The sequence below is a fragment of the Tarenaya hassleriana genome, unplaced genomic scaffold, assembly GCF_000463585.1.
Source record: "Tarenaya hassleriana unplaced genomic scaffold, ASM46358v1 Cleome93, whole genome shotgun sequence".
NCBI lineage: Eukaryota > Viridiplantae > Streptophyta > Magnoliopsida > Brassicales > Cleomaceae > Tarenaya > Tarenaya hassleriana.
In genome coordinates, this window is record NW_010971683.1 from 154,148 (window position 1) to 167,911 (window position 13,764).

At 38.3% G+C, this 13,764-nt stretch overlaps 2 protein-coding genes across 4 annotated transcripts in view; one reads left to right on the forward strand and one right to left on the reverse strand.

Annotated features, from left to right (window-relative positions):
• Positions 1-1,616, forward strand: part of LOC104804691 (basic leucine zipper 25-like) — a 3,069-nt gene extending 1,453 nt beyond the window's left edge. The window contains exons 4-7 of the mRNA XM_019201444.1: positions 187-317; positions 462-537; positions 628-753; positions 999-1,616. Coding sequence (XP_019056989.1) covers positions 187-317; positions 462-537; positions 628-753; positions 999-1,388 — 723 coding nt within the window. The 3' untranslated portion in view covers positions 1,389-1,616. The remainder of the gene's footprint in view (positions 1-186; positions 318-461; positions 538-627; positions 754-998) is intronic.
• Positions 1,617-2,730: 1,114 nt separating this feature from the next.
• Positions 2,731-9,389, reverse strand: LOC104804692 (histone acetyltransferase GCN5). 3 transcript variants are annotated; one of them, XM_010529032.2, is made up of 14 exons: positions 8,571-9,389; positions 8,334-8,398; positions 8,129-8,209; positions 7,895-7,966; positions 7,431-7,599; positions 6,776-6,819; positions 6,345-6,444; positions 6,089-6,157; positions 5,937-5,991; positions 5,235-5,353; positions 4,797-4,893; positions 4,154-4,295; positions 3,964-4,055; positions 2,731-3,295 (listed from the first exon to the last, which is right to left on the reverse strand). In XM_010529032.2, the coding sequence occupies exons 1-13, from the start codon at positions 9,204-9,206 to the stop codon at positions 3,992-3,994; spliced, it is 1,713 nt and encodes a 570-aa protein (XP_010527334.1). In that variant the 5' UTR covers positions 9,207-9,389; the 3' UTR covers positions 2,731-3,295; positions 3,964-3,991. The 3 variants fall into 3 exon arrangements, with proteins under 3 accessions (XP_010527334.1, XP_010527333.1, XP_010527335.1); XM_010529031.2 differs by lacking the exon at positions 2,731-3,295 and having other exon boundaries at positions 3,562-4,055; XM_010529033.2 differs by lacking the exon at positions 2,731-3,295 and having other exon boundaries at positions 3,562-4,055; positions 4,797-4,890; positions 8,571-9,388.
• Positions 9,390-13,764: the final 4,375 nt, after the last annotated feature.

Genomic DNA, 13,764 nt, shown 5'->3' on the forward strand with positions numbered 1-13,764 from the left:
CGTGCTAGGAGGTATAGATTTTTTCTCGTCCCGGGGTTCGGACTCTTGATAGTTGGTCAATTGAACCAGAAGCTTTCAAAGTAAAATCTTTAGTGTTGATATCATTTACAAATCTTTTTCAGTTTCAGTGTGGAGATAGATATATTGTTTTGGAATGATAGAATATTTTCCTAAACAAACATGATAAATCTGGCGGACAAAAGGAAAAGGATCACCAACTCTCTGAAAAAACTTTCAGGGAAAGGTTTGCATCTTGGACTTTCATGTCTCTTTACAGTGAAAGAGACAACCAAATGGTGGGTCTCAGCTAGTTTTAGGTAATCCTTAACCAAAACAAGGTGGTACATCAGTTAGGAGAATATTTGTTAACAAGAGTAATACCGACTAATATCTGTGTATTTTTTTTGTTAAGTTCTGTCTTACTTGGTAGCTGGTGTATCCCTCTTTTTATCTCTCTTTAGGATGCTCTCAAACCGAGAATCTGCTCGGCGCTCTAGGAGAAGAAAACAAGAACAAATGAATGAACTTGAAACTCAGGTCCTGCCTTGCTTCATTGCATTTTTCTAGTTAGTTGTCTTTCTGTTTGCAGTCCTTCAGGAATTTACAGAGAGATGTATCTTTCTGTAGGTTGGACAATTAAGGGGCGAACATTCAACGTTACTTAAACGTCTTAGTGACATGAATAACAAGTATGATACAGCTGCTGTTGATAACAGAATCTTGAAAGCCGATATTGAGACACTGAGAACAAAGGTACTAGATTCCACTATTTTTTATGCCCCTTGACCTAAAAGCTAATGATTCAGAAAAATTGTCTCACATAACCACTGGAGAATCTTATAGTGAAAGCGTTCAACATCTTTGTATGCAGTAAAGGTTTTCCATCCGGTTGCTTTTATTTAACACAGACTCTTGTTATGATCCGATGTTATAATCTTCTTTTTTTACAAGAAAAATGTTTTGCTAAATATATTCTTTGCTTCATAAAACTTGTGCAGGTGAAAATGGCGGAAGAAATGGTGAAGAGAGTGACAGGAATGAACCCTTTGCTTTTGGCAAGATCGAACACAACTAATATTGGAGTACCGGTTGACAACACATTGATGGATTCCTCCAGAATCAGTGTAATGCCAATGCAGCCAAACTCTAACCATATTATGAAACCAGCAATCGGTAACATCACAGGAACTACACCAAACCAAAGACTGGAGAACAATTTCGGGAACAATACTCTTGTTCATCCGAATATGAATCCGGTGACTGTTACTGGAGCAGAAAAAGTGACCAAATTGCCCCCCTCGGATCAGGTGAGCCATTTTGCTCCTGGTCCTAATCGTTATGAAAGCCTTTCCCATTGGAATCCAGCTGTGGCGAAGAATAAACCGTAGAAATGAGGTGATATCGTGGTAAAGGTAAGATTCAAGAAGCATTCTAATGGTGAGAGCTTCTGGTTTATGATGTAATAACGGATCCATCTTAGATGGTGTTGCTCGTTGTTTTTGTAACTTGACAACATATATATTGCTACTCGAAAATTGGTCAAGCATCTTAACTGTTCAGACATTAAGTTATGTAGGGTTTGTTTTTTCTGTAAATAGATACGAATGTTGCAATTATCGATAAAGAATATTGTGTATACAAGTATTTTCTCACAGTGAGAATAGCAATTCAGAAAGAATTCCAACCAGACAATCATTGTGAGAGAGATAAAATGGATCATTGATTGCCACTTGTAACAGAGCATTTTGGTTCGGTTTTCGAGTAATATCTTCTCATCAGCATTACACGCATATATTCTCTAGAAAAGTCCCCTTCGAGTGATGAACCCTCCAAGTCGGACAGGAGTTTCTGGTGAATGTGCGTCTGCTTGTATTATACCACTCTGTGAATTAAGTGTTTTAGATCATAATTCCACAAACAGAACCATTTGATCCAATCTGTCCTAAGCATGCAAAGGAAAATGACAGACCTCCTGTTATTTGGACGGGCAGTAAAACGACAACAGTCGAAAGTTGCCCTAGGGAATAATTTCACAACTCTATGTTGTCTGAGTACACAAGAAGAGAACTCGGTTTGTTAGACATTTTTAAATGTAAAATTGAAAAAGCAATTTGGACACTTCTAATAAAAGCATATAAAGCCTGATAGACTAAGCTGACTTATTTAACCTAAAAGCGTCCATGTAAAAGGTGTGCGCCTAGCTTTGGATGTGAGGCCGAGATGTTTGACCCGATACTTATAACGAGTTGAGTTCATCCAAACCAAATTGAAAGTATATGTGGATTGAATAGTCCATAAAAACCAAATTAAATCAAATAATTTATATATATATATATATGCATATTGATTCAAAATGATTCGTTTTGATTATTCATTTTCAATTAGAATCAATTTTTGATTCGGATTCAACTCACGTCATTTTGAATTGGATTTTTATTGATAAATTTCTTCTGTTAAAATATATTTTCTCTTTTTTTTTAATTATTAATTCAATCAGTTACATGGTTTGAATGAATTTGGTTATGAATAAACTAATTAAAATTTTGTAATCACATCACATTAAATGGGTTTAATAAGTTTACCCATTTAATAAATAATCATAATAATTTCAATACATGAAACCCATTTAATTAAAATAACTCAACTAACTAACCAAATAGAGTTGCTATTATGTTGGGTTGGATACACCATCTGACCCCAACCCATTTCAGAAAAATAACGAGAATAACAAACGAAGCAAATGGAAATTACAATTAAACGAAAAGAAAAAGACAATTGCCAGTTCGATCGTTTGAAGGGTGAATTAGCCAAGTAATATTTCTCGATGGATGAAATAAAGTGTCAAGCTTCCCTTTATACGGGGAATACAACGTCATGCACAAACGGAAACCTAGAATACGTAATATCGGAAAATATCTTGCAAGGAAGGTGCGAATTCAAGCCAACTTTCTCAATACTTGGTTCCAAATGCGAACACCAAGATCTGGGGTCTCCTGGCATTCGACTGTCTGGTTTCGGGAGTCTGTACCACGATATTCTGTTCTTTTGTGGCAGGTTCTTCAAGGCAGACTCCCAACACGTAACCGACTCATACGATGGGGAATGAATGTTATTCCAACTTGTTGCCTTTGTGGGAGTGGCGAGGAAACTCACGACCACCTTTTTATGTGTTGTCCCTATAGCGCTTTGCTATGGACGTCATTTGCAAACAGGTGCTGGAGAGACCCACCTACAGGGCTGATTGAATGTATCCCTTGGTTCACGACGAACACCAACGACACAACAAGGGACCGACCTATCATTGTCAAACTCCTTTTTCAGACGGTGATATATACTATTTGGCAGGAAAGGAACAAACGCATATTTAAGAATGAATCAAATTCAGCGGAGATGATCCGATGGAAGGTTGACAAAGCTATGCGGAACGTCTTATTGTCACTACGGTTGCAGCAACAAGGAAGAATATGCTCAATTTTTGAGAATTGGTACTACCTGATGCGCCAAAACACGAGTAATAACAATTGATTGATGCTACTTTTATGATTCTGTCACTTTGACCACTTGCTTTGGGAATTCCTTGTATCTTTTTTACTTTCCTACAGGTCTAATGACCTGATTGTACTGAACTCTACATTTTGATAAATACACACTCACATTAAACCAAAAAAAAAAAAGGTAAACAAACGGAATTCCCCAATTGATAGACCCGCGGTCAGATATACCAAGGGAAATGTCGACGAACGAAAAGAAAGGAAAAAAAACGATAAAGCCAACACTAACGGGGCTTGTCCCGATCCACCGTTCAAGGGGTAAACAGCCTCCAAATCGAACGGCATAGAATTTGTTTCAGGAGTGATTAAGACCACTTCTTAGTGGCAGACATCCGCATAATTAAGCCGAACAGACAGAGGTATCAAAGCGAGAAACGTAAGATACGAACTTGTAGAAGAAAAGATTCTTAACCTCATAAAGCTGGCGGAGAACGTATCGCCTACTGGGCTTTAGCGCCAGACTGTAGACCCGCTTGTACTTTGCTCTGGAAATGGGCTTCCAATCTGGGAAAAAAAGTACATAAATGTCAGAAACTAAAGTGGAAACGTAGGAAGAAAAGGAAAAGGCAAAGAAGGACGAGTAGAGGAGCTAGTTGTATTGCCTGGTCGAGCATTTGTAGTATATAGTGTCAGGAGAGTTGTAAGTTCTAGCATTGTTGAACATCCGTCTTACATCAGCGACAAACATATCGAACGTCACATAGTACTGCTCCGACTCAACCCTCTTCGACATTGTCTTCAGATCTGTGTTACAACAAATAATCGGTCACTAGAGAAGATAACAAAAGGAGAAAACAGTAGCCGGGACAATAGTAATTCCATAATTATACTTTTGTACAACAGATGGCGACCCATTATCCAAAGAAATTATAAGCATGCAAGCAGAAGCAGACTACACTTACGAGAACGATCAAATGAATATTTTCCTTATTAGTACATTACCACCTCTGGTTTATACTCCAATACAATTTGAAGGCATGAAAAATAAAACCGTCCTGCAGAGCATCTATTGAAACTCAATGATAATGGTTTCCTGTTTCTGTATGCTTTTAGTATCACTGTTCAACTAGGTTTGACTAAACAGCACGTGTCACCTAAGAGATTAGATTGATTCCTCTATTATTTCCCAATCACACGGAAGGCAAATATAAAAAGGATGATTACACATATTCAAATGCATCTGACCAAGCCTTGCAAAAGACACCAAAATGCATCCCACAATTTGTATATTGAGTATTATCTTACCAACAGGATCTTTAATGATGTCATAGTAATCAGGGACATCACGAGCATCAACTGGCTCTTTGAATGGCCAAGCATCAACATGGTCATGCATAGACTGCTTCAACAGAAAAAACAGCAGATGAGAGTTGACGGATATAAGAATCAAGTGCATATAGAGAAACATGCCTAAGAGGTCTGTCCTGCATAGTTCCAAATTAGTAATGCCTGACACAAGTCATGAAAATATATGAAGAAGCCTAACAAGAAATGAGTTCAGAGAAAATAAAATTACGGATGTCCTAAGACGACAAACTATCTGATGATACTAAGAAAATAAGTTTAAAATGCCCCAATCTTGAAAGACTTCTGATTCTGGAACTAATAACTAGAGATTGGACCAAATGTTTTTGTAAGGTACACAACATGAAGCATATAAAGCAAAGGACATATAACAGAAACCTTTAACAACGAGCGCATAAATGCAGTCAACTGCTTTTGATTTGTCGCACTATCTGCAGAATTATTAAATATTTTGAACCGAGTATGCCCATACTGATCTGGAGTCCAACCTGCTTCCCCTGGTATATGTCCATAATTTCTGTTTTAGAACCTCCAAAGCTATAAAGAAACATAACTTGACGAAGAATCTTATAGAGTAAAAACCTTAGTGTTGTAACACCACAAGGGAAACTGTTTTAAATATATTAACAGGATTAATGTGTATAACCACTATCGCACACATCAAGTTGGATTCATCACATATTAAAACTTTGTGCTCTAGTGGCAGGTGAATGTATTTTCCATAATTCCATCTGTTTATAGACTGGAAAGCAATGAAATGAAAGAGCGCTAGGCTCTCTCTTTGGCTGAGCTTGGGATCCATTGCTGTTTGGGTGTGGAAGTTTGAAAAGAAGAGTGAGGAGATATGGGGCCAGAGAGAGAGCAGGAAAAAATGCAAGATATTTCAGACAACTACGGAATTTCATTTATGCAGATTCATTATCCACAGAGCAAATCCCTAGAGGATACATCAAATCAAATGCACGGATAAATTGCAGTAATAACATAAGAAGCCACAAAGGAACAGGGAAAAACGTTATAGATAATTACTATTTGACCAGAAAACTTCAACCAGTGCCACAAGGTAGGATAATGACTTACTTAAACCAGGTATGTCCTCAACTTTGACAATCTTTCTAGGAATCCCGGCTTCTTTCTGCATGATGGTCAGATCAAATTTAAGGGTCTCATGGCTCCATATCAGGACATCACCATGAAATCCACAAAAGCTGCAGAAAATACAATGCCACTACCTTCTGAAAATCAATTCCTGGATACACATTCTGACAGTTCGACAACTCTCTTATCCTTTCATCAATTGCCTACCATTATTAAAATAACAGGGGAATAAGAATAATATACCAAACTTGACTTCAAAACATGTTGGAAGTAAAGTAAAAATAAGCTATATATAATGTACAATCAATCGTTTTGAAAAATAAAAATTGAAATTGAAATTGCTGAATTGAGAAAACATTTTGAAAAATAAAAGAGCCTTAAGCGGCTTACCTGTCTTTGCTGACGAATCATACTTGATAAATCTGTATATGGAAGCTTTGGATCAATTTTGCATTCCATAAGAAGGCCGCCATCATAGTCTTTAATATACCTAGTAAAACACCAGAATTTGTTGAACTTTAAGTTGCACCAAGAAGGAGCAAAAAAAAAATGAAAATTTCCTTCTCATTGTGCCAAAAAACAAAAAACAGATGTCTGGGAGACCGATAAGCACAATTGCCTATCATAGAATTGCTTTGACAACATAATTTGCACAACACTCATGCAGGCAACAAACTTTTTCGATTAGGGTGAATTTTGTGAGGTAGAAAATATCTTCAAATTAGTCAACTTTAATCATCTAGACCATGTTTGCATCAACAGCTGGCAACATGCAGACCATAACAATGAGCTAAAAGAGTTCAACAACATAGATCACATACCCATGCCAAATCTCTTTGTCCAAGTAAATCTCTTTAGTAAAACCCTGCACATGTAAAGCTCAAATAGTCTTAACAGACACCTAGTGCACGATTGCAATGAAAACACTGTATCGCTGATTTTAATCCTCACCAAATATAGACTTGACGCATAAGCTGGAAATTAGAACCTTTCGTGATGGGAGAGATAAAGGAGCACTATTGCATGCAAAACTAAAATGGGTGATAACGTGTTTCTACAGACAATAAAGTCAGAAGTAAACTGAGACAAAGGAATCATACACTGTTCCATGAAAAGAATCAACTTAAACCTAGAAAACTGATATTGTCATGCAGAGGTTCTTTGAAAGTTTTTACATATTGTCAAAGAACTTAGAGGCAAAGTAGGAAACACAGTGCCGCTCAAAACCCAGGCTGAATGGCAAACTGCATCATTAGGTATAACGTTATTCTTCATCAAGGGAGAGAAGGGGCAAATAAAACATTCTCTTTCACATAGATTAGGTTTCATGCTTCAACTATGTAATTACCTTTGCACCCCAATACGAATAGACTATTCAGTCACTTCCTTACTTCCAGCCAAGAAATGCACTACAAGTTGGAATTTATTTTGAAAGAAAGAAAGTGCCAGAAATGCAATGAATGTGAATACGCTTACCTGTTTGATAAAATAACCAACAGCATTGTTGTCAGCATAGGTCAAAAAATGAGTTAGTCCATCAACATCTCTTGCATGCTGTTTCAAGTGATTCATCAACCTCGTGCCATAACCTTTTACTTGTTCATCTGCAGTGATGGCACAAAAAGCTATTTCTCCAAACTTTTGGCTGCAACTCCAAGAAAAAATGGAATAAATAAGCATATGACGACAAAAAATACATCCATTATTACATCATATAAATTTCAGAATTATTTTAAAGCAAACAGTGCTTGCTGCTGAGATACAATTCTAGGTCAAAACTAGAAAACTAAGGAGGTAAAAGAAAGCTAGTACAAATTGTTCTAATATTCCAGTAGTATTGAGGAGAAAATTCAGCCAGTTCCAATAACATCAGATCTATATGGTCGAGAAGAATAGGGAACAAAAGAGGACAAAGAGAGAAACATTTGCCAGGTCTTTACCTGTGATATGGGCGATATGTGATCCCACCTACAACTAGATTCCGCCGGAGGACCATGACAGATTTATGTTTTCTGGGTATACAACAGATATTTTGGATATTAGTTCATTCAGTTCCCAGACATGGAATTACAGGAAGGATGTAATTTAGGAGAAACAATAAAACTAACCTCAAACAGAAGAATTTATTTCACTCAATCCAAAAGACGAGTCATTTTATGTATTAGAACGTATACCTATCCATCAGAAGACGAACAATGTACTCCTTGGGCATATTAGGCAATTGTCTTGCGAATATGTTCTTCAACCCTACCAAGCTAGGAGAAATGTAGTGTTCAGTCATAACACAAACAGTCCCTTTGTGAAGAGACTGGAACGAAAAAAGGCCAATACTAATAAGCAATTGAAATGCCGAAACAGCCAAAGATAGATAGAAAATACCAAATCATATGCTCATCAACACCATCATTTGGGTAACAGACAAACTTGAGTCGTCCTGCTTCCTCCTAAAGGAAATATTCTCAAATTTACAAAACCCGTATTAAAAAGAATAATCAGAATGGAGTTTTATAACCAAGATTGAGAACTTAGATCATGATGGTGTTATGAAGAAATGTCCACAACTGTAAATTCAAACATATATGAATCTATATACACCACATGGGCAAGATATGTTACCTCCCTCTTCAAACTCTCTTCTCTCGAAATATAAGCCCCACATGTCTGCAAATTCTCTGTCAATATTTTCACAGATTCATCCTTCGCTACCAACCCAGAAATCGAACTTCCACCGCCAGCTCCAATCGCTCCAGACCCAACAGCAGAAGCTCCACCATCCTTCCCGGCATCAGAACTCTCGAGCTTCACTACAGAATTCTCCGTCTTAAGCTTAGCATTGCGACTCGAACCACCGGCTACAGAACTGGACTCTAGCCGAGCCGCCGTAAACGTGCGGATCGACGAGTCGTTATCCTGGTCAGGAGCAAAGTCGTCCTCGTCTTCGTCGACGACCACATCCTCGGATTCGTCTGTGTCAGAGTCGGAGTCGTTGCCGCGAGCGGAGATGCTCTCGAGGTCGTCGTTAGACGTCAAGGCGCCGTCGCGGGTGTCAGCGGAGAAGGAGGAGGGAGGGAAAGCAGCGGAGGAGGGAGGCGGTGCGTGGTCCTCAGAAGCCGCCGCATTCGCCGCGGCGAGCTTGCGTTTGTGGAGAGAAGATGTGGCGGAGGCAGAGGCCGCGGAGTGAGACGGGGAAGGAGTCTGGGAGCTGCGCGATCGATTTGCAGCGTTGAGGTGAGAAGAGTGAGTGTCCATCATAGAGATCAAGTGGAATCGTGAAGCTTCGCAGCAACGGTGATAATGGCGGAAGAAATCGGGAAATTAGGGTTTTGCAGAAAGATTTTGGGAATTGAATTGGGCAATCTTCAGGATTGCACCTCAACTGTCCCATCTCTATCTCTCTATCTCCGATACACCCGCAAAATATAAAGAAGGAAAAATGACATTTTCCTATACGAATTTAATAAAAAAAAAATTTGGAACCTGTGCCATAAATGTGCATTATTAATTGGATTATAAAAATATAGAACTCGATGAAAAAAAAAAAGAAAAGGTGAAAACTTTGGCATGGTTGTTTCTTTTTTAACAACCCACACGCTCTTGCAATGTTTAATTGAAACCCGAGGTTGATTGCTCCTTTTTACAAACCCTAAATTCATTCCAAAAAGAAGCACACTGATTTTTAAAAAAAGGTGATAAAAGAAGAACAGAGAAAAAAAAAAGATAAAAAGAGAGATTGGGGGAGAAAAGGAAAAAATAAAAAAGCAAAACAAAGCAAATTTAGCTTATACAATAATGAGTCCACCATCACATGATGATGATTCACTTTGGCTCTGCTCGCTAGGGTTTTTCTTGGACAATTACTCTCTTGCCCTTGTAACCCTCTGATCGATCCGGAGTCATCCTTGCCAAGTTCCTTTCCTAGCCATTTTCAGTTCTACACAATCATATCATATGAAAATTACAAATGCTAATCTCATTGCAATTCTTCGTTTGCATGTTTGTGTCCCACTGAATGGTGCCTTGCATCATATGTGAGCTGCCACATGGTCTTCCACGTCAGCAATTAATTGATAATTTCGGATTGTGTAGTTAATTGCATTAAAATTGGATAATTCGTGTAGGTATTTGGGAAATTTGTTAATTGAGTGTAGACATTTGTCAAATTAAAAATTCGTGTAGGAAAATATCACATTTTGATAAATTCGTGTAGGAAAATGTCATTTTCCCTATAAAGAATTATCAAATTACAATCTTAGGTGGAAAAGTCCTTAATATCTTTAATGAAACACAGCGTATAAACAAACGCACATGCACATGAGAAGTAAAACGCAAATGCACGTGAGAAGTAAAATTGAGAAAAAGGCGCTGAATTCTGCGAAAGTAAAAAGGGGAAACTAGGGTTTTTACAATCAGATTTTCGAAACCAAAAAAGAGGGAGAAGCAGTGAGAGAGAAAGAACACTTGAGAGTGCGAAAATTGCCAGAAATATAGCGAAATAGAGAAAACCCAACTAGTGTCGAAAGGAAATGGAGAGTCGAATCAGAGCATTGCACTTGAATCGACCGAAAAATCATGTGACACCCGCATCCCGCTTACGGTTGTGCCACGTGGATAAGTAAAATCACAATTGAAAAATTTCGAAATGTAAAATCGCGAAAAGATGAAAACCATTCATTTGAAATATAATGCAACGGAAGAAATTATCAAATGCATGATTACGTTTATATACGTATACGAAGATACCATTACATAAAGCGAATGGTGAAATGTATAATACAAAATTCTGAAGTCACCACCCTTTTATTTTCGAAAATAAGTCCAAAGTAATTATTCATGATCTGGAAGTCCAATTGTCACCGGAACCCACGTCTGCCTCAGTCACTACTGTTGTTCACGACCTGAAACGTTGCGTAACAACGTCCTAAGCTATGTGCTTAGGGAGGAATTCGGGTGTAACCCGAGATTTCTATTTTTATTGAAAACGGCCAAGCAATATAGTCAATACTATAATATACAAGCGATGAGATATATCAATCAAATCAATCATCATTGAATCAATCAGCAATCTCAAACAAAATCCGTCAATCGTCTCTACGTGTATCTCACACATAGGTAAATACAACAACTCAATCATGCCTGTGTCGAATACGAGGCACAACAGTCCAAGCAAATTCGTTTGCGAGGACCTCAAGTGATCTTCATACTCCTCATCGGTCACCGATATCACGGCTCTCGGTACCGGTCATCCCCATACTCACTCCAGACATCGATCCCCGATGTCGACGACTGCTGGGCGAAGCAGCTCTATGCTAACTTCCCCTCACCAACCATCCACCTCGGAAAATACTCATCAAACCCGAGCTCAAGTCTTTCCGAGTATATCCGTACCACCTCACCGGGGGACACACGCAACTACCCGGGTCTCAGGTTTATTTGCCTATCAACGGGTGACACACGCAAACCCGAAGTCCGTTCCCTGGCCAATGGAACGTTGGCGCGGTTGCCAAAGAACCGTACTTCCTCGTCAACATATTCGGGTGACACATGCAAACCCGAATAAATGAGTCATAGGATGCCATAATCATTCTCAGGGAACGATGGCGCGATCGAAAATCGCTACAATCACAATCATGTTTCTGCGGGATAATAATAGATCCGGATCGAATATCATACCATAAAGATTTACAGTCAAGGCAATCATCGTGATATCACTGGAAACCCATTTACAATCACACACTGGACTTTATCCGAACCCATCCGAGCAAAGTCAATGCTATGCCATCTACCCTGACAAGATTCCCCAATCACACGCGATCATACATTATTCTTACCGTACACACGGTCAAGCATGATTTCTTTTAAATTTGTTCTTATTTGTTTTATTTATTTTTATGATTTATTTAATCTTTTAAATCATCGGTGCGATCAAACTAGGTTCCGACCAGTCCGGATTACCAGTTCAGCTCGTCTCGAGATTTGATACCTATCTAGTCGTGTCTTTTGATCCGAACTACTATGGTCCCGTTCGATCGAATTTATTCATATTTTGGTTAAATTTTAGTTTTAGGGTTAGATCGATTCGGTCAAATTTCGGGATCATCTATCCCATTAGTTATTTATTTATTATTATTATTTTTTTCTTTTTATTATTATTATTATTATTATTATTTTATTCTTTCATTGTTTTATATATCTTTTTTTTTAATCATATTGATCCAGTTTTTAGACCGTTCGGTCCTGTGGTTTTATTCATTTAGTAATTAGTTATTTGTTTATATTAAATCTTCTTTTTTTTTTATACATGATACATATCTAGACTTTTGAACATCAATTAATGGGCAATTCAGTCAACACAATTATTCACGAACATAAAAAGAATAATCATATATATTCAAATAACATGGATCAATCAGCAATTTTACACACATACATTCAAACTCCGAAGACAATAAAAATAAAATTTTCGAATTACATCCAAACTCACTCACCTGGATTATGTCGGTTCTTTTTCCGTGATGGTAGTTTTCTCTCGAGTCGATTAGAATTTTCTATCTCTATTAACTATTAATTATTATTATATATCTTATTATTATCATTTTATTATAATAATTTTTTTTGTATTTTTTTTGTATTTCTTTTTTTTGTTTCTCTCTCTCCCTCACCGTACTCTCTCTCCCTCTCTTGCTCTCTCTCACGTTCGAAGGGCCTCCCCTTATATAGGGGAGGTTTTGTAATTTATTTTTTTTTTAAATTTATTATTTTTTGTGGCTGCTGTTGGGTTTTCCTGGGATCTCAAGAGCGAATCTAATTCCTAAGAGATCAGTTCTAGGGTTTGCGCAGCGGATGAAAAAACAAAAATTTTGATAAAACCCTAAAACCTATCATGCATGATCTTGTAGAAACGTTAGAACGCTTACCTCAATCGATCCGGAGCCTGTATCAATTGATGTGTTCGTCCGATCACTGTAGGCAGGAAGAATACCTTGTCCTCTACACGTATCCACACGGCGGAAAGGATTCCAACGGTTGGAACTTGTCTGCTAGGACTGAAGAACACGTTCTTCTTTGCGCAAGAGTTTCAGGGATTGAAACCTCAAGTTTTTTCTCTAAAAAACCTCTCAAAAATCTGAGAAAAAGAGCTCTAAGAGTTGGGTGGCGTTCCCTTAGGTTTTAATCATATTAAAACCCTATTTTGAGTGAAACAAGGAAATCCCGATGTCTAGACCGATCGGTCCAGGCCTGGACCGATCGGTCTGGAGCTTTTAAACGTCTGGACCGATCGGTCTAGACCAATTTCCGGACCGAGTGACTCTCACACGTTACCTCTGGACCGATCGGTCTACGTCTAGACCGATCGGTTCAGACCTTCTGGACCGGTCGGTCTGGCCTCCGCTCCACCGGGGTTTTCTCGTCTCATCTCGCGCATTCGTCCTTTCCTGTGTGTGACCCTGTAGGCTCATCTGATATAGCAGTATAACACGAAATCTCTTATTTCGGTTACACAAGTCATAGGCGGTCTCTAGCAAGACACTATGACTACCTATCTCGAATAGAGTTTGTTCGTGATCATATGAACGCCAGAGATGATTCCATTTGATGATCCTTTTGTATCACGATATCATATGTCGAATATAAGGCATGGACCAACCACCTTATCTGATTCGACTGCTTTCTCGTTCACTGAGTTTGACTGTCTGAAATAGACGACGTTCGTCTATAGTTCGGCCACACATTTCTACAGTCTCGCTCACACGAGGGGCCCAGCGATATCTCTCTCTTTTACGAGAGGTACAAATCCCGTCTTGACTATCTA